The 21,405-nt window shown below is 45.4% G+C and overlaps 1 protein-coding gene across 1 annotated transcript in view; it reads right to left on the bottom strand.

Annotated features, from left to right (window-relative positions):
• Positions 1-21,405, bottom strand: part of PPEF1 (protein phosphatase with EF-hand domain 1) — a 384,922-nt gene that overhangs the window by 315,858 nt on the left and 47,659 nt on the right. The window contains exon 2 of the mRNA XM_086933308.1: positions 3,356-3,555. Within this exon, the coding sequence (XP_086789434.1) occupies positions 3,356-3,410 (55 nt within the window). The 5' untranslated portion in view covers positions 3,411-3,555. The remainder of the gene's footprint in view (positions 1-3,355; positions 3,556-21,405) is intronic.

The following is a 21,405-nucleotide window of genomic DNA, read 5'->3' as shown; positions in this document are numbered from 1 at the left end:
TCCTCGTTCTAGCCATCCAGGAAGTGGCCCTTGCCTGGGTTCACACCTGTGGCCTGATAGTTATGTCCATGAATGCGACATAAACGTAAACCACTGGGATGACTTAGCTTCACTCTTCAGCACTTTGTCTGCGTATACACAGCAAACAGCCATGGTATGTTACTTTCTGATGGCCATTCTGAACATATGCCTGTAAATAGAGAACTGTGTCCATTGTAGGTCCAGAAGAGCCTGGTCAATGTCTGATTTTGCGAGTTCCACAGAAAATGAATGTGCAGTTAACCTCAACAGAACTCACGTGCACAGTCGGTGTGTATCCTGAAAATCTGGTCTTCATTTTGCCCTCCTCGACCTACTCTAGAAACCCACTAACTCTTTTAATGTATTTTTAATTATAAAGTTACTTAAAAACATTCCAGTTTAGATCTTACTCCTAAATGCAGGCAAAAAAATAATAGCACCATTTTATACTAATCACAAATGGTACCACAAATGGTACCATCTCCAATGACATTTAAACATTCAAACTAGGCCTAAGCAGAGCCCCATCAAAACTTTAGGAGAGGAATTTAAAAGCAAATTCCATACATGTAATTAGACGGTTTTTTTTTATAACAGAACGGCACCTCTCAAACTCTACAAGGTGGTCTACGCGCATTGTGGGCCGCCCTTCGAAAAGAGGCTTCTTTAAAGGGCTATTTTTGTTCTGAAAATGAAAAGTGTCCAACTTTGTGATCCACCACATGAGTTTGGGCACCAGCCATTGAGCGTCACTCAGTCACTTGAGAGTTTGCCAATGGAGTAAAGAGGGGCAGCCGTGTGCCCTCTGTGAGTGTGACCCCATAGCTTGAAGTCAGGAGCAGGGCTGGGCTGGCACTAAAGGGCACCGGGAACAAGGTGGTCAGGGGCTGGTTTCAATGCTAGATTAGAAGAATCCTCCACAAATTTAGCTCTGGTGGCGCAGAACACATTTTCATACATGAGTTTTTCAGGTGAGAAATATTAATACTGTCTGGGCAAAAGCTTTCGCCTCATTAGTACTAGTTTAACATCTTATTTAGGGGTGGGCAGAATTTGCGTAGTTGCCCTACGCAAATTATTGCGAAATTGCTCTAAATCTCCGCGAGCATGTGGAACTTTCACGAAGACGCAGAGATTGCTTTTCCCGCCCGTTCATGATGTGTTTTTACGTGCTCGTGATGAAATATATCTCTAACTTGCCCATGCGGTCACTAATGGGTGCGGCCGTCTTGCTCGCGATGCTTATTTCCTGTTCCGGGTCGAATTACGTGTTTTCGCGATCTCAAACTCTCGCAGGATAGCGCGACCGGCTAACAACAATCCAACATCTCGTGGGGCACGCGAACGGCTCGGAAAACTCGTCGGCGAACGCAGGGATCCGGTAAGTCGCTACCGCGTGCGTGAAAACGCATTTTTAAAGTGCGAACAAGAAAATACTTCCGCTTTCGCAGCAGATCGCGGAAGTTTTGACATCCCCGCGTTCTCCACGGAATGCGTAAATTCCCAAACTTCGCAACATCCGCGAGCGGAAAATAATTTTTTAGCCAGGCCTAATCTTAATATAGCAGTTCCCTCCAAAAAGGGGCCTGGTTAAATTTTGACAAAGGTCTTCCCCCACAGTGCAACACATGTGGCACTTATATACAAACTTTTAAACTGTTTGAGCTAGAAATATGAAATCTCCAATTATACTTCAGGTGGTTGATATAAGGCAAGTGTGGCACGCTCATAATTATGCAAAAAATGCAAAACTCCATAATCCCATAGGCCTTGGAAATGGCTGTGTTTGGCCTACCACATTCGCTTGCTTAGGTCAATATAGGCTGGTATTAAAACCTTTTTGCTGGACTTCTTCTACCTTTCACTTCAGCCCAGTCAAGAGGAGGTTGTATAGAGGTGAGTTCTTTTTTTCCACAACATTCACCCTACAACGGCGCTCCAGCGGATTACCGTCCTGACAGATTCGCAAAAAGATGCAGTTTACCAGGGAACTTAATAGGGGAACTTGAGCCCGGCCAGGGGGCATCACACACTTCAGGCTGAATATTTCCACTGCAGCGGGACAATGGCCTGATGACAGGAACTGGGAGGACATGGGGTGAGCAGGCAGATGACAGAATTGTGCAGCATGATCAATGACTGGCGCCCTAAAAGGACCGGCCAGCATTATTCCTTTGGGGAAAAAGCAGTTTCAAGAAGGAATAGATCGCCACTACTGTGTGCACAAAGGTTCTCTCAGTGGCTGCAGCCACCCAGTTCCAAAAACACACACCCACGTCAGCAATGTCTGCCCGTGGAGGCGGGAAACCACACATATATATATATACAAAAATAAAAGAGACACGCCTCCTGTACCACCAGCACTTACAGGGCGAACATATGCTCCCTGCCAAGCCCATCGCAAGGCAAGCCACTCTATACTCTTAAACAAAAATTCAACAGCCACAACATATCTCCTTCTTACGTTTCTATGTTTATAATAACACAACTAAGTGCCAGTAAATCCCACAGGGGTAGACTGCAGCAGGCGTCGAGCGAGGATTACGGTGTGGCTGTGGGCGCTGCGACTGTGGGCGCTGCGACTCTCTTAAATAGATTCTGTAAATATTACCCTGTATTTAAAAAATGAAAGAAGGGAGGAACCAGACGAAATGGCTCAAAAGTCTATTTAAACTACATGCAGCTTTACAATTAACGAGAGAAAAATGCCGTAAAACTGGAAAGCAGGAAAAAGAAACTCATTTGCTGAGTAGACCAAACAGTAATGAAAAACATTCTACTTGAGGAAAAGCAATGCTATACACACCTGGTGTTTAAGTGGCAAGAGACAATTCAGTGTAGTGCCCATCATTTAGGTGAAAACTCTAAATCCTGGGAAATGTCGAGAGATGACAAAGTTTTCACCTGCATTGTCCCAAGATTTCCAGTTTTAGTACAGATAGCAAAAAAATAAATTCCACTAAAAACGTCGCCACAAGTTTTACCTAACTGCTGTGTGTTTTGTTGCCACCGGGCATTTACTGGTGGCCATCACGACGCAAGATCCTTGTCTTGGCGAGTTACCACCGCATCAAGCATCTGCGTTAATACCATTAATGTGAGGTACACGTGTTACCGCGCACTTCAGCCATTAACGCCACAACCGAAATGTGTTTGTTTATGTTGTGTGCTATATAGGTGTTGAATATCATTACTCTGTGCTGTTGCACTGTGTGGTAGAACTTTGGGTCACACGGGCGTTCTCAACATGAAGGCAAATAATTAAGACATGAAAGTTAGCCTGCTTCAAACAGGTGCCACAGACATAGATTTTACATATGGAGCGGTACCTCACCTTTCTCCGATTTCTTGGCTTGGCTTTCTGTCACTACAGACGTGCCGCATCCCATGGTGTCTTCTTCCTGCGTGCTGGTGACCTCAGCATCCAGCGCCTTCTCTCCTCCGGGCGTGCAGCGCTGCGAGTCGGTCCCCTCCACAGACAGCGCTGGCTTCACTCCCCTCTCCAGGTGCTGCCGGCCACTTCTGGCACACCCACTAATGAGAGAGGTTCAGGGAGGGAGGGTGGGAGGGGAAGGGAGGGCAGAGACTGGTTAGCAGCTTGTGGTTTCTAAGGCAGTGTTCAGAAGGAATCGTTAAGGCGTGCCTCTAGGTTCCATATGATGCGCTAACCCAGCCTTCCTACAGTCACCAAGGCTGATGGATCATGTCCAAAATGATGTGCACAGTGCGAGCAGCTGAGCGCTTGCATTACATCATGTTTGACTGCACTTCAGGGGAATAGCTAGGAAAATTGAGCTACACCGTGCAAAACTGTAATTGTACATCCAGGGGCGTAGCTCCAGGAGGGCTGTTTGGGGTGTTACACCCCTGAAAACATGCATTCTGTAGAAAATAGTTGGGTACATGTGCTTTAAGTCAGGGAATGTGACGTGTCTGTTGTATTTCACCAGGCTTTTTACATACCCACCCTGAGAAAAAATACACACACTCTCCTCTATGTTTGGTAGGCCTTAAAAATGTTGATTCGTTTGAAAAATATTGCTTTTTAAGTACCCCTAACAATTTGCCCCATAACCCCCATCATGTCCTGCTTCTCATATAATTTGTTTTATCAAAGATATCCAAGTGTGATTGTTGGGAAATCTGAATCTCACCCTCCCCCCCAACATACTGAGTAAGCTTCGCCCATGTGTTCAACACAATGAACTACTGAGGTGTGTGTTGATCCAGCGCTTAATTGGAGCCGGTGGTTGCCGGTGGGGCCCACCGACACTCATATTTCAAGACATCAGCTCATTTTTCATCATCATCAGACTTAGACCCAGAGCAAGACAGAGAGGAAAGCAGAACAGCCGAGAAAGGCCTGGGAAATCGAAGATAGGGAAACAGTGATAGAGGGAGAAAGCGGGATGCAGAAGAACCTGCAAAAGTGAGCTGAACGGACAAGAAGTGCAGGTTGATGAAAGAAAGAGGCATGAGGTGGAGTCAAGATTAGACAGCCTTGGTATTTTTGATAACCACTACATTCTGCCGCAGCAGGTCCTAAGAAAACCTGGAGGCCAAGCACTTACATTTTTCAAAATTAAACATTGGTTTCATTTAAGGCAGTGTGATACTCGACCTGGCTGATGCCACAAGAGCTTCTTGTAACACATGGTGAGATAGCGCCACACTGGACTTTTGGTAACCATGTCCCACTTTCTACAACTTACAATTTGTCAAAGGAAAATTTGCTAACTTGCCAAAAATGAAATACTATCTCTCTGAGGAACAAAATAACACATTTATGAATTTTGACTGAAAAATACTTGAGATACAACTAGAACATAATTACTTCCTAAAGCAATTGAGTCTTTCACTGATAGGACAGTGAAGCATTGGTACGGCAAGGATTCCTGGGATAACAGGAAAATGGTGGTATCCTAGTGTCAACACATTGATGTAATATAGCAGATCTACCAACACACAATGTGCCACGGTATGACACACAATATCGCTTCCTTCACACGGTCACCTGGTGAAAAGTCGATATCACACCATGAAACGTTTGGTGAGCTAGAGACCTCTGCACTGAGTGGCCTTTTATTTTGTCTTTGGAGCCTCAGAACAACCGAGGGCCATTGCAGTTTTTGAGAACACCTCAGGACTTTGGTGGTGCAGCATCCTCCTCAGCCCAGGAAGATGCAAACTTAACGCACCACACACAGAGCTCGCAACCAATGTCTTTATTCATCAGTGTATAACATTCATACTGAAACTTTTTGTTTTCTCATAACCCTTAATAACCACACCGTAACACCTCCCACATAGTTACGTAATTCTTTCATTGACTCTGCCCTAAATGGCAGGGTCCTAGAGCTCATAGTCTTAAGACACTGCATCTCCCCCCTTGTTAAATAAAAAAGGTTAAACAACAGATTCATTATATGTCTTCGATCAGTCGTTTAAGTGCTAGCACTGTTTGGCGCAATTACATGGTATAAGGTAGTTGAGATGCACCCTGAGTGGACACTGAGGGTACAGGAGCTGATTTTTAGGTCTCGCGACCTATCAATGCGCGCAAGCGCATTGAGCGGAGCGTGAATTCATGTCGGCAAAATACAAGTCAAACCAAGGCTTTCAGCCGCGGTTTTCTTTAAGTTCATGTGAATCACGTGATTAAACAAGCACACGCATTCACGGCCGCACAGCACATCAAAGGGCTTCGCCCAGCGTGCGCTCAGCAGCTTCTCCTCCCCTAATTATTCATGGCCGGCCGCAGGCCGGCCGTACTTTCAGTTTCCCGGCCTCTCCTCCCCTAATTATTCATGGCCGGCCGCAGGCCGGCCTTACATTCAGTTTCCCCGTGTTACCTAACTATTCTGCTCAGTCATTTTTACTATGATGGCTTTCATTGTCTGCGATGTCTCCTCAGTTCTTCTTTTTTTTTATACATTCAGTTTCCCCATGTTACCTAACTAGTCTGCTCAGTCATTCAAACGGAATGTGTTTCCGAGCCAACATAAGTGCTGTTTCCACACTCCGAACTCTTAGTCTTCAAATATACGCACAATTTATCTTCTACATCTTGAGCTGTAGACAGCAGATTTATACAAAATTAAAGCTTCTAGCGAGAATTCCCATTAGAAGTACATCTGTTATGACAGCATAAACAACACACTTCAGCCCAATGCAGTAACTATCGAGTGAAAACGTATTTGGCTCCTGTCGACCATCTCAAGTGAATTATCAGCACAGACCACTGCTGTTCTTCAATCTCCTCGCTCAATCTCTCTCCCTCCCCAGCCAGCTTCCCCCAGGCCCCTGCCGCTTCACACCCTCATTGCAGCTCGGCCCCCTCCCATACCCGCCGTGTCGCATTTCTCCTCCCCCCTCCCCTTCTCTGCCTTCCCTCCGTCTTGTTCACATTGCAGCTTAATTCATATGGGAAATGAAAAATAAAGCAACCATTACCAAATAACATTAAGTCATGAGAACTGCATTAGCCCAACAATACACTTTTTTATTAAATACACCAATTGCCAAGAAGCGAATCATCGAACGAACCAGTGAAACATTTCTCATCAGCCGGATCGGTTGCCACAGTAGGAATGTAAAAATATGAGGGCCAATGTTAACTGCTGCATGATGTAGTCTAGCCCTCATGTTCCACATAGCACTTGGCATGCGCGGCGCTTCCCGTGCTTGTAGTTACGGCTCATTTCATGGAAACAGAACCTAAGACCACAGGGCCTGAATTATTGATGGTTTACCTCAGCCGTGTACCTGAATCATGAAGCTTTACAGTTATCTGCCAGTCATGACGTCAAACGGAATTATTCAAAATAGCCTGCAGTACCTACTCTTCTCCAGCGCAGACGGCTGTTTAGCCTTTGCAAAGGATTGCTGTGTCTAGAAAGCTTGTGTTTCCGAACCAACATAAGTGCTGTTTCCACACTCCGAACTCTTAGTCTTCAAATATACGCACAATTTATCTTCTACATCTTGAGCTGTAGACAGCTGATTTATACAAAATTAAAGCTTCTAGCGAGAATTCCCATTAGAAGTACATCTGTTATGACAGCATAAACAACACACTTCAGCCCAATGCAGTAACTATCGAGTGAAAACGTATTTGGCTCCTGACGACCATCTCAAGTGAATTATCAGCACAGACCACTGCTGTTCTTCAATCTCCTCGCTCAATCTCTCTCTCTAAATCCATTCACCCTCTCTTATTTTCCCTCTCTCTACCTCCCTCTCTTCCGACTAGAAGCACCCCTGCGCCTGCTGCAATTATCATCGGGGAGCTGGGGGCGGGTAGCTAGAGACAAGGGCACCTTCTTCAGTTTGCACACAGTTCTTGTTGTTCCTTCGCACTTTTTTCTTCAAATAAGTGGTTTGTGGCCACCCCATTCCTAACCCTTAATCTTTGACAGCCTTCCCTCCTTCCAAATATTTGTTTTAATTATAACTTCCTGCCAATACAGCGCAAGTGTTCGGAAATAGAAAACACTGTGAAATATGCAATGACACAGCCCAATAAGAGCTTGCAAAGAAAACTGCTGTTTCTGCCTATTCCAGCAGGAAAGGAGTTTATACAGCGAAGACGAGCGAGTAGGCAGGATTCCGCGGTGTACATTATCTGGCATAAAAGCGGCAGTCAAGCGCGGGCGTCGGCGCGTGGTGAGGCAGCTGACAGGACAGTCCCCGGCCTTCCTTGAGTGCGAGGTGATGTGCAGGCGCTCGCGCAGCGCCTCAGCGAGCCACCAGCAGAGTGACAAACTGGCTGACGGCGCGCCAGTGCCGGGGAGGGGGCACCGCACACACTCCGAGGGACGGCGGACATCCGCTCTGCGCCGGCATTGGCAGCGCAATCTCGGTCACAAATTCCTGCAGACTCATGACAGTTCTATTACAGTATGGGGCCCCCAGCTCAAAAATATATTATAGCACTGAAAGAGGAGGTTATAGTTTACTAGATGTAATAATATGAATATTTAAATATGCACTGTTCAATTCATTACATTTTTTATGTTTATTTTGCTGGTATTGCGCATACTGAAGAATTAAATTGGTGCTCTGGAAGGGGCACAAAATTTGTATAAACTTCAAATGCAGTCACCGGAAATATAGCCGGACTGAACAGTACAAGCTGATAGGAGAGGCCGGTAATGGCGACAAGTAAATAAGAGCTTGCATAACTGTCGAGGGGGTCTACAGAGTTACAAAGGTCAGGACCCCGTCCATGAGCTGCAATAGCTAAGAGGATTCATATGTAGTGCCCCTAAGACACTCCCTGAGCAAATCACACTAACAGAAGTGGCATGCATTAAGTATAATAATATAGACAAAATAGGACGGCCATAAAAGAGGTGAAACATGGGCCTGCAGAAGAAAGGGACGAGTATCTTCAGTAATACCAGTGGAACTGTTTCCCATATGAAATAGAAGACAATCATTTGCAATGCAATATGTCTCGCATTTAAGTGAGTTTGAGCTATGGTCATTGTAAATGACAATGCCTTTATTTATGTTTTGGTTTTTAAAACAAAAATAAAAGGCATTGTTATTTGCAATTGTAATAGCTCCAACTTTCCTACTACGAGACCTATTGGCAACGCCAGTGCTTGTTAATCTAGGCTGTCAGGTAGAGCAGTCTGATCTGTGATCACAGGGGCTGATGGATGTCGAGATAGATGTCTAAAATTTGAAGAGTCCCTTGCGATGGATTTTCAAGGACGTTGCAACATTTTCATGTGTCCCTTGGGTGTCACAACTCCCAGAGGCTCAGCAGGAAATAGAGGATCTGTTTTCCGCTTCCTTTTTGGTTTGACAAGAACCCAGTCATCTTAGTCGAAGACAATCTTCTGAGTTTGCCGATGGTGATCAGCAAATGTCTTCATTTGACGCTTTCGAGCAGTGTGATTGGCACAAACCTCATCAGCATTCTGAGTTTGTGAGTGGTCCACGGTGGTAGTTTGGTTCTTATAGCTCTCCCAAACAGCAAGGTGGCAGGACTCTCACCGGTGGTGGAGTGAGGAGTTGAACAATAGGCAAGGAGGGCTTGATAATAGGCCTGCCTCAGCTCGATTCCCACCTTCAATGCACGTTGGATCACTCTCATTAGGGTGCCCATAAATCATTCTATGGCACCGTTAGCTTGGGGACACAAGGGTGCACTTTTCTGATGCTTGACATTGAGTCTAGTTAGAAACTCCTTAAACTCCTTACTATTGAACGGTGGACCATTGTCAGATTTGGAGAATGTCTTGGATGCCCATGCTGCAAAGATTTCATTCAGCTGCTCAATTCCATGGTAGGTTAGACTTGTTACTGGTTTACTGGGCCCTGGGGGACTCGCTGCTGAAAGAGATGCAGAAATAAGACACTTTTGACTGTATTCAAATAGTTAGACAGCGGCGGCTCTTCCTTGTGGAGGAGCGTCACAACACTGCTGACAGCCAGCAGGGGCAAACTTGAAAAATAAAATGATAATAAAATTATTTTATTATCATTTATTTTTCACAGAGCCAGCAGAGTCTAAGCAGGGAGGAGGAGTGGTGGGCACCGTTAGTGTGAGTCAGTTTGGCCAGCAGTCTTATCACGGCCAAACCAACATGCACACTTAGCATATCTCCAACCCGAGCTGCACAGCCGGGTAGAGAACTGACACAGGCTCCCCGGCCCTGTCTGAGTGTAAAACCAGGCCGCTCAGACCAATCGCAGCACTTCTCTCATGCTGGGTAATAGGATTCCCAGCATGAGAGCAGCGTCTGGATAGGAATCTGGGAGCCAGCTCAGTGTGCACCAGTTTTTGGACGTCCAGGAAGCGAGGATCAGGACAGGTCCAGAGGAGCAAGACAGCATCCGACAGCGGCAGATAAGAGCTTTTTAATTTATTTTTTCATTTTTTTATCCATTTTTTTTAGGTATTTCCCCTGTGCTGCCCCGCCACTCGGGAATGAGAGCAGCTGGCACTGTAGTCAGAGTGGACTCTTGAGATAAGATCTGCTAGTGGGCATTTCCTGGATGCGGCCACCAGTGAATGGGGAATACCCTCAATCACATTGTGAGGAACACGTGGGACATGGACTTGCCACTGAGACACTAGAGCCCCTACCTCAAGGGGGTAATGTGCTTTTGTCTGTGAATGCCGTAATCTTTCTTCGAATGAATAGAGTTATAAATAAAATACTTATTTTTTTATAAAAGTAAGTATTTGGCTAAACATTGATTTACTGCTGAGTACTCTCCGAGTTATGAGACATGTCCACTAATCTGTATCCACATCTCTCCCACGAGGGAACCTTAGACTGATCTTTAATGTCTACCACTAAGAGTCAAGTGCAGAAGGGTTAATTGGCCCAGTTGCCCAGGATCCATAGTAGGTCAAGCCCCAGGATATTAGATAATTAGTGTACAGAAATCAGAAAATACCCTCATGTTACATACTTGATCAACATTTTGCCATTATTACTATAAAGGCCATTCCTAAGCTGGCTGTGAATGTTGGATCATTTGGTAAATATAGGAAATCTATAAATGGAGACTACAAGTTTTACTACACAAGTAATATTAGCTTTTACTTAAAAAAGCCATCAGGTGGATGATATCAAAATACATTTATTAACCCATGCATGTGTTATCAAGCAAAGTTAAGTTATGAAACATCTATTGTTGGTTATTTTATGGCAAGGCACAGTGGCCAATATTACGCCTCCCTCTTTATTGCCACTCAAAACAGCAGAAACTTACAATCTACTATACATTCCTGAACCAGACAGCCATCTTCCTTCTTTGTGGTTGCTCATGCATGAGATAAGTTCAGAGAGTTTTACAATTTAGGGAGTGTGGTGGCTATGTGTATGGAAATGCCTATGTGTTGGACTTGGCCCTTCTGGCAGGTTCACCCCTGAATTTTTTGCTTGTAATGGTGACCTGGTGATGGTGATTTTTGGGTTTTGCGCACTTTCACTGTGTCCCAGTGGAAAGTGTGTGCGCACTCTGAGTGCATGTGATGAGATAGGCCGGCCCTCCCATAGGAATGCATGGGGAATGTCTGTGTCCCTGGTAGTTCCTGATGCGTGAGGTGTACAGGTTCGAATTTGATATGTGCGAACTTGTGAGAGTGAATTCTTCGCAATGATGTATGTGGCATGAGTGTGTCTTGTGTACCTGTGTCCTGAATGAGGCTGGGTTTTCCCCTGACAATGCTGGCTCCGCCCCCCTGTGGTGCGTCTAACGACCCTAGCCCTGCCAGTGAATAGAGAGGGTGGTTGAGCCATCAAGAGTGCTCACAGACCAGCTGCGACTGGTTCTGCCCCCACCCTGCACCTACAGACAAAAGAAAAGGTGTATAAAAGAGGGGCTGTGACCCCATGAAAATGTTCTTGTTCCCAACTTGAATCTACCAGGGGCATGCTGCTGCTTGGGCTCAGGGGAAGGCTTGCCTCCCTGAGCCCTGCCCAGCCCCTGGACTGCTGAGATGCTGGATTACCTGAAGGACTTGGTTGCTTTCTGTTCCTTCCTAGCGCCTGGGAGCACTGTATTTCTGTCCTAGCGCTTGGGAGCGCTTTATCCTGCTTGTAAGCGCTGGGAGCTCTCCATTTTCACTTATAGCGCTTTCCATCTGCCCTAGCGCTGGGAGTGCCGTATTGCTGACCTAGCGCCTGGGAGCGCTGTTTTGTTCATAGCCGGAGCCCACCCGGCATTTGCCCCCAGATCGCATCCGAGCGAGTGCCTTCCTCGCGGCATATTTAAATTAGGGAGGGAGCACCCCTCGTGTGCCTCTAATTCACCGCCGCAGCCCAGGAGTTTGTTCAAGTCCCCGCCGGGCCGCCGCGCTGCCTGCGACGACCCGGAAGCGGTTGGGCAGCCGGCCAATCCCAACGTGGCCCCAACCGGAAGTCCCGCCCCATCGCGGTGAGAGAGAGAAACTACTGCCCGAGGAGCCACGAAGGCTCCTGATTGAGTCCCGGTCCCGAGATGGGGGACCGGGTGAAGAGCGGCCGGGCGCATGGGGAAGGCGGGGCTCTCATGTGGTGAGAGAGCCCCGCAAAGCGCTACCGCCGCCCGAGAGGCAGAACCGCCGCCGAGCACCGCCAGAACCGGTGAGTGTGTTGAGGGAGAGGAGGGGCGTCGGGGCACATTGCCGGTGCCCGCCTCTCCCCTCCAGAGCGAGTATCGTTGTGCTGAGAGGCCCGTGAGGCCTCAAGTGATTCCGAGTCCCCCGAGAGGGGCTCCGCCTACCTCCAGTGACGCTGAGTCCCCCGAGAGGGACTCTGCTTGCCCCCCACCTTGTTCTCGAGCCCTGAGAGGCTCCAACATTGGCTGCAGTTCCTGGAGAGCCCGAGAGGCTCAGGCGGCATTCCTGTCTTACGAGCCCAGAGAGGCTCAAGTGCCAGACCTTTGTTTTGAGAGTCCAGAGAGGTTCTCCCTTTGCATATTTATTCGTCAGAGCCTGCGAGGCTCCCACGGTGCCCCGCATCATCATCTACAGCTGCCCAGCACTTTGTGGGCAGCTGCCACGTTTAGGGTTTGGCGCAGTGGCGCAACCTGGACCCTGGACTTTTGATGTAAGTTCTGTTATAATATGATTTATGCGAAGTGTTCTTTGCTGCACCTCTGAATGTGTTGTAGATGCATCATGTGCCTTGTTCCTTACACCGCTGAACGTGTGTTGATGCGTCATGTGTTCCTTACACCACTGAATGTAGGTTTCTGCATTATGTGTTTTCCTCCCCTACACCTGAATGTGTTGTGATGCATCATGTGTAATGTGCCTATGCCCCTATTTGTATAGTGATACTTAGGTGGTTGTTTTTCTCCTAGTGCAGGTGGTGCTAGTGAGTTCCTGGTTACCAGTAGTTACTGGTTGTGTACTTTATGTTCTATTTTGTGCTACAGTGATTTATATTCTATGTTTTAAGTGCTAATTCTACCTAGTGCTAAGTTCTAAAAGTGCTGATTCCTGACAGTGGTCCATGTGGCCCTGTCTTGTACATATCCCCTGTAAATTCTGCCTGTGCCTGTTGGCACATTGTAAAGTGTGTGTTTTATCTAATGTGTTTTGGTGTAATACAAAGGCTATTTTTACATATAACCTTCTGTGGAGTTTCCTTTGTGGTGGGCCTTGGGTGTTGTTGTTGGGGTGCGTGCACAAATACTTAACTCATATCGCCTCCAAGTTTAGCCTTGCTGCTCGCGCCACGTTACCTAGAGGGTGAGCAGGGGTTATCTTGGCGTGTAACTCCCTTGCCCTGACTTAGGAGTGGTGGTTTCTGACTGACTTTGGCGCAAGCCCTGGCCAGCCAGGGATCCCATTTCTAACACTATGTGTATGGAAAAGTCTGATTGAAATAATGTTAAAGGTGTGATTCATGTTATTTTAGTGTACGATAAATATTACAGTTTATGTTTTTTTTATTTTTTTATAAATCTTTTTATTATTTTAAAAACAAGGAAAAAGGAATTGACATATCCGGTGCCATACATTCATACATAATAATAGGGTGCACAGGCACAATGACAGGATAGACATGAAGCAACAGAAGAATCGCTGAAACGCCTGCGCTAGTGAGTACGAAGCAGGATTTGTGGCATTACAATCGACAAACAATTTAAGCGCAGGCCCTCAGAGCCCGCCCACCCATAAAATCAGAATAGTAGAAAGAGCATGGCAACCAGACACTGGAATTTAAACAAAATCAGGATATTTCGCTAATATTACTAATAAGGGAGAGACAAAAGAGAAGATTAAAGAAAAGAAAACCATAAGAACGAGAACAGAAAGAAAACAATAAACCCATCCCCCCACCCTGCACCCCTGCATATGGCTATCGCCTAACCCCAACTAGCAGTGTGCCTGTCTCCCCGACTAACTAGGTTCTAAAAATAGAAAAGAGAAAACATGGGGGAGGGCATTTCCGTATGGGCTCCCGGTCCCCTTCCCCCCGCCAGAGACAAGCATCCCCTATGATGAAAATACAATTTTATCTGTGATCACAGAAAAAGTAAATTAGGGGGAGCCGTGATACACCGCCCAGTCTCTCGTGAGACCAACAGTTACGAATGCCACATCCATTAAGGCCATAGTACCAACCCCGGTCAATCGATCTCAGCCTTGGCCGTTACAGTTTAGGTTTTTTAATAAGCGTTAACAGTGTGTTGTTTTTTCAGTTTGGCATTTACTTGTTGTCCTTTACTCTTTGAGCTCTAAGCGTAATTTGGTTGATTAGGGTGCTTGGGGTTTCATACGGGGTGGGCCGTCTTTATGTGCTGGTCGTTGTAGACAGGCAGATTGCCTGTTTAATTATGGGCAGGTCGGAGCCGTTCAGCACGCAGGTGAATGAGGGTGGTTCTGGGCTTCAGATTGGCTTGGGGTGTAATTTGGTACTAATTCATGTCAGGCCATGTTTTACCGTGTGGCTCTGCCTGTGCAGGATGGTATGGGTACGAGCAGTTTTGCACGTTAGTTGTTTGGCTTTAAATTAGCGTACCTGCACTGATGCCCGGACGTGTGTATCACGCAGCGGGGAGCATCATACCTTTCATTCTCGACACCTCGCCGCGTGCTGTGCAGTGACTTAGAGGAGTTCAGGAATTTAGGTATTATCTGAACTTTGTCGGCCATTTTCAGTTGGACAATGTGTGGAGCTCAGATTGAGTAATGCAGCGGCCATATTTTGGGGGGAAATCTGGGTTGTTTTTCCTGTCAGCTACATCATATTACCAAGTGAGGGAGGGCGGTGTATGCTGGTATTTGAGGTTTTTTACAGGCTGTTAGAATGTTGTTTTATGTGGTTTTGAGTTTTTTCCTGAGGAGGATTTATTGAGGCAGTTCTCAATATTAGATAATTAAAATCATTATGTAAGGAAGTTTACCAGTTGAGCATAGTTTGGAGGACAAAGTGCAGGAGTGTGTAAATAAGACTGCTTCTTCTTTGGCAAGCCAGTTAGGTAAAACGTTGGATGATTGTATGGACAAATTAGAGAAGATTAATAAAAATGAGGAACACCAGTTTTGGTCATTGGAGGAAGTTGCGAAGTGCTGATATGGAATGTGACTCTAAAGAATGTTGAAATATGTCTGAAAAGAGAAAAAAATGTATGGGAGCAAAGGGAGAAGGACACTATTTGGGAAGGACATTATGATCCGCAGGAAAAGAAGAAGCGGGAAGCAGGGAAGGCTTTAAAGACCATAAAAAAGAGTCATAGGGCAGTTGCATATGATGAGTCGTCAGGAAGCTGTAACGTGATGATTACTTGTTCATCAGATATGGAATATACAGATAATGAAGTGGAAAGGAAAAAATATAAGATGAAAGTTGTTTGTGATGAACAAGGTAAAAATGTGACAGACTCGCTTGGAGAGTATATGTTTAATCATCACACAATTCAGCACCCTTTGAAGCCACAGTGGGTGCACGCAGATCATGTGGCAGAGTATATGAGTCACTGGATTAGGCGTGAAATGCCTCAAGAGGTGAGGAATAGATTACGTCCAGCATGTCCTAGGCCATCGTTGTCTAAGAAGGTGGCATATACTACAGAGCTGGACTAAAACATTTTGGCTTTCCTGAACAAGTCCGAAAGAGACCCAAGAAGAGGTCTAGATAAAAGTTTGAAGGGCTGTCAAGACAAGCTGCTTGATGTCTTTGGGCCCTTAACATAAATATTTTCCATGTGATTAGGCTTATTTCTAGGTAACTGTGGATGTGCAAGAACTGTACCCGTGGGTGCAACGGGCTGTAGGATGTTGGGGAATTCCAACTTAGCCTTATGTGTGGAATGAAAGAAAAGTATCTTAATGAAGATATACCCAAAGTTGTCAGAACTTGCGACTAAGGAAGCAGGGCAAGAGGCCAATGGTTTACTCTTTGGGGAAGAGTTTGTGAAGGAGATGGCAAAGTATGTGGGAGCTTTTAACTCTATTCAAAAGGTTCAGAAGGATATGAGGAAGGTTTTCGGTGGGGCTGAGAGTATGCAGGGTTGATTTCCTGGCCAAGGATTTTAAATCACGCAAACTTCGTTTTCGCAAGAATGTAGACCCTATGGATATCAGCCTCCAGGTTTTTCCCCTCAGAGACAGAGGGGAAGAGGAAGATCCAGGGTAGATAGAAGGACGCAAGGGCAACAAGGTATGTTTGGGAAAAGACCCTTTGTGTATCTAAATAAAGCTGGATGGCAGACTTGCCCATTATTTGAAGAGATGGAAAGAGATAAGGGCAGATCCATGGGTTTTTGAGACAGTACAGGGTTACCGTATAGATTTTGTTGGGGTACCGGAGCAGGTTAGGTGGTCAAGGACATTAAGGTTTACAAAAGAACAAACAAAGTTGGTACGTTTGGAAGTGGAGGAGCTATTTAGAAAGGGAGCTACTGAGGTGGTGCACAGCGACTCTGTAGGTTTTGTGAGCAATTTGCTTTTAGTAGAGAAGAATGACTAAGGGATGAGACCAGTCATAAACTTAATGGAGTTGAACAATTGGGTGCAGTACAAGCTCTTCTCCATGGTAGGGTTTCTTTTGTTAAGGGACCTGTTGAGGAAAGGAGATTGGCTGGTGTGTCTGGTTTTGAAAGATTCTTACTTGATGGTCCCAGTTTGTCAGGAGCAGAAAGATTATTTGAAGTTTCCATGGCAAGGGACAATGTAGAGGTTTAAGAGTCTTCTGTTTGGTCTCAAAACAGTCCCATGGTGCTCCACGAAGGTGATGAGGGCAATTATGGCTTGATTAGGATCCAGAGGGGTGTGCTTGATAGTCTGTCTGGACGATATCCTGATTATGGCAGAGAGCAGGGAACTAGGGCAGGACCAGACAGATCTGGCTGTTCGAATATTGGAGGATCTCGGGTTTGTGGTGAACAGGAAGAAATTGTGTTTGGAACTTTTTCAGGTGATGGGGTTTTTTGGCTTTCCAGATTCAGACATTGGAATCTGTGTTGAGGTTACCAGTGGAAAAAATTAAGATAAATCACAGAGAGATCAAGAGGATGTTGCAATGCAACTGGGTTTCATTTTGGCAGATAGCAAGGGTGTTAGACTTATTGTCAGTGACAATTCAGGCAATTTTTCCAGCCCCTTTACACTATCGAGTAATGCAGAGGTTGAAGGTGAGGTATATTCGCAAGGGGGTGAGGTATTCCTAGATGGTTTGTATGGATCTGGAGATGAAGAAGGAACTAGAATGGTGGTTAGAAAATTTAGAGGCCTGGAATGGAAGAACTATTTTTGGCGAGGTCCCAGATTTGGTGCTAGAGTTGGATGCCAGTCTTTTGAGTTGGGGCGCAAGATGTGGTTCGCTTACAACTGGAGGCAAATGGACATTTCAGGAAAAAGAAATGCACATCAATTACCACGAGTTGAAGGCAGGTTCATTTGCAGTGAGGAGTTTTGTCAAGGACAAGGCAAAGTGTTGTGTGTTATTAAAGATGGATAATGTATCTGCTGTAAGATACATAAACAAGTTAGGAGGACCGCGTTCAGGGGCTCAGACAGAGTTGGCGAAGGAATTTTGGCATTTTTGTTTAGGCCAGAATATCATGCTGCAGGTTCAGTCTATTCGGGTTTGAGCAACACCATGGCAGATTAGAATTCTAGGAGGTTAAAAGATTCCAGTGATTGAATGTTGTACAAAGATATATTCAAGGCTTTAGAGGACAGATTGGGACAGTTGAAGTAGACTTTTTTGAAAGCAGGTGGAATACTCAGATTTGCAGGTTTCACATCTGGAAGCTAGCTCTGGAGGCGGAGGAAAAAGATGCATTTTTACAAAATTGAGGCGGTTGATGGCAATTATGCATTACCAATGTTTGCCTTGATCAGGAGATTACTGTTGAAAGTGAGGAAAGATCAGGTGGAGTTATTGTTAGCAGCTCCTTTTTGACCGTTCCAAGTGTGGTTCCTGGGTGTCATGGAATTGTTAGTAGGCTATACAGTGCTACTTCCAGGAGTTGCAAGTCTGCTGGTAATTGCTCTGGGAGAGTCACACAAGCTGGTGCTGCAGGGTCAGATGTGGTTGAAGGGATGGTTGATTTTGGGAAAGGTTCACGGGTGTCAGGCTTATCGTCAGAGGTGACAACGTTCATTAACCTTAACCCTTCCCATGCTCATGACGAGCTCAGCTCATCATGAGCCATGGTGGCTGTGTGCTCATGGCGAGCTGAGCTCGTCATAACGGCTGCAACGCTCGCACGCGGGGCTAATTTCTCCGCTGTGCTGAACGTTCTACAGAAACGGGTGTGGCCGTGACGAGCTCAGCTCGTCATGAGCACACGGCCACCGTGGCTCATGACGAGCTGAGCTTGTCAAGAGCACCAGGGCGCTGTGCGCCCCCCTCCCCCCTGCACAGCAGGGGAATCAGCCCCGCAGACAAGTGGTTAAGGATTCCCGTGATGGAGCAAGGACTCATAGAAAAGAGACTTGCTCGGAGACAATCATCTCATTTAACTTCTAATATTGTATTAACTATGTATTGTGTAAATTAATATGGATTTAGGCCCAGATCTTTGTACTGGGGTGAATGTAAGACATTGTTCTGCATTCTGTCCATCAACTGTGTTTTTTTGCAATTTTCACCCCGAGTGGGCTGGGTATGCTCAGACGTGAGTCCCAGGCTCTCCACATCACTGGAGTCAAGCTATCCTGCTGAAGAAGGCTGTTAGCCAGAAACCGGTCCTTGGATGCTTGATTCCGGTCTAGGAAAGACATGGCTTGGTAGTTCGGGCTGGACTGTTCCCATGAGGCACAGGGTCAAGGCTGATTTGCATATAGCCATTGTCTGACCTAGGGTGGTGTGGAGTGCAAAAAACCGATGGATTTAGGCCCAGATCTTTGTACTGGGGTGAATGTAAGGCATTGTTCTGCATTCTGTCCATCAACTGTGTTTTTTGCAATTTTCACCCCGAGTGAGCTGGGTATGCTCAGACGTGAGTCCCAGGCTCGCCACATCACTGGAGTCAAGCTATCCAGGCTGAAGAAGCCTGATAGCCAGAAACCGGTCCTTGGATGCTTGATTCCGGTCTAAGAAAGACATGGCTTGGTAGTTCGGGCTGGACTGTTCCCATGAGGCACAGGGTCAAGGCTGATTTGCATATAGCCATTGTCTGACCTAGGGTGGTGTGGAGTGCAAAAAAACGATGGATTTAGGCCCAGATCTTTGTACTGGGGTGAATATAAGACACTGTTCTACATTCTGTCCATCAACAGTGTTTTTTTGCAATTTTCACCCCGAGTGGGCTGGGTATGCTCAGACGTGAGTCCCAGGCTCTCCACATCACTGGAGTCAAGCTATCTAGGCTGAAGAAGGCTGATAGCCAGAAACCGGTCCTTGGATGCTTGATTCCGGTCTAGGAAAGACATGGCTTGGTAGTTCGGGCTGGACTGTTCCCATGAGGCACAGGATCAAGGCTGATTTGCATATAGCCATTGTCTGACCTAGGGTGGTGTGGAGTGCAAAAAAACGATGGATTTAGGCCCAGATCTTTGTACTGGGGTGAATGTAAGACATTGTTCTGCATTCTGTCCATCAACTGTGTTTTTTGTAAATTAATATGCACAACATTTAACATACAAGAAAGAGAAGCTTGCCTACGTATATTACTAATAAGTAACTCGAGTGAAATTCTAAAATGGCTGCTAACAGGAAATCTGTATTGCGCATGCGTCAGCTGCATCTACACAGTATGACGAACTGTCACTTGGAGGGAATTTCTTGCGCCTACGCAAATGCTATTAGTATGGTTGCTTGAAAGCTCACATGCTCAGCATCTGCTTGGCCGAAACTAAAACAAACTATTTTACTAATGCTAATGCGGTTAACGCATTAAGAAATGAATGGGATTAGAGTAGAGATAGATGGTATACAGTGAAATATTTTTTTTTTAATTAACATATGTCTTTTTGATTCTTTTATTAGTGCGTATTTTGGGTCTTTCATATGAGTCTAAAGTCAGTTGGCCACCTGATCTCCGCGCATGTGTGATATGAATAAGCCGGAAGAATTGATGTGACTCTTGAACACAGTCCAAGGTCACAAAGGATACATACCCTGGGAACCAGTTCGAAGACCTCTGAAATGAATGGGAACGCATGAAGTTTATACTTATTTTTCTAATATGATGTGAATACGGATGGAAATAAAGTTTTATGAATAAAAATTAAGGAGTGGGATTTTTAAACAATGGACTGAAAGACTAAATTGGAAAATAAGCATAGTGTGATAATCATCTCCCCTTGCCTGTCTAATCAGAGTTAGAAGTTTCATGATCTTGAAACATTATTGGGAGGTACATGAATATTGTAGGGTATAATTGAGGCAGTCTTAGCTAGTTAGGGAGACAGAGTTTTGCTGAATGCTGCAGAGCTCGGGATGCTGTCAGTGTGACGAAAAATGCTGATGAAGAATCGAATGCAGAGCCACTCTATCCTAAATTAATTTACTTAGAAGAAGATCACGGCAGAATCTAGAGGAGGAAGAGAGTGTCAGAGAGGGGTGCTACGCAAGCATCGGTGGTAGAGAGGTCATCTATCCTGTCCTGATTCCTATCCTGAAGCCTTTGTCGTCTGATCTTTCCCGGAGGACCCTTCCCAGCTCCTTGGACAGGGGATAGTTTTCAAGCCATCCTAGGTAATTTATTTTCCGTGTATGCGCTAATGTTCTTTTTTCTCTATCCTCTCCTTTCTGAGTGTAAGTCATTGCTAGATATAAAAATATGTGTTTTGATGATTGATTAAGTGAATCTTCCTTCCTATGAGTGACGGAGACTGTATTGTACTTTGTAAGTGGTTCACATTAAATTAATCTAGATAAAGATTTAAAATATTTCCAGCGTCTGTGGTCATTTCATCAAATGTAAGAAGATTATTTTATGTCATTTCACCATCAACTATTTCAACTAATGGTCCTTTGACCAGAGGAAAGAACTTTTTGATCAGTGAAAGATTAGTTGAGAATAAGAAGTGACTAATCTTGAAATGGTAGAGAATCATAAACAATTGACCCCAGCGGTTTATTACCAGGTTGTGTGAACTTGTGTTTATGGGCCCAGGTGAGTATATGGTATTAGAGTACTTGTTGCTGGTAGGCCGCTGGATAACCTGGGCTCCAGGAATGACAAAGGCATAGAAGTTGGAATGAAAGAGATGGGTATGTTGGTGTTCATCACAGGATTTGGATCCCATTTCAGCACCTCTGGTAAGTGAGGTTAATTATTTATCCGAGGTTTTTTTTAGGAGGCAGTTTCCTATAGTTCAATAAATCCGAGGAGATCAGTCATTCCAGCAGGCCATGAGTTGATGGATGGTCTGCCGGTAGGGCAACAGGACTTGGTCAATAGACTAATATGAAGTGTATGTTTAAAGGTGCTTCCAGAATCAAAGCATTCTTCCCTTTGGGATGTTGA

Source organism: Lissotriton vulgaris, chromosome 8 (assembly GCF_964263255.1).
Source record: "Lissotriton vulgaris chromosome 8, aLisVul1.2, whole genome shotgun sequence".
Classification (NCBI taxonomy): Eukaryota; Metazoa; Chordata; class Amphibia; order Caudata; family Salamandridae; genus Lissotriton; species Lissotriton vulgaris.
The sequence above is the reverse complement of the archived record's forward strand: the minus strand, read 5'-3'. Positions and strand labels throughout refer to the sequence as shown.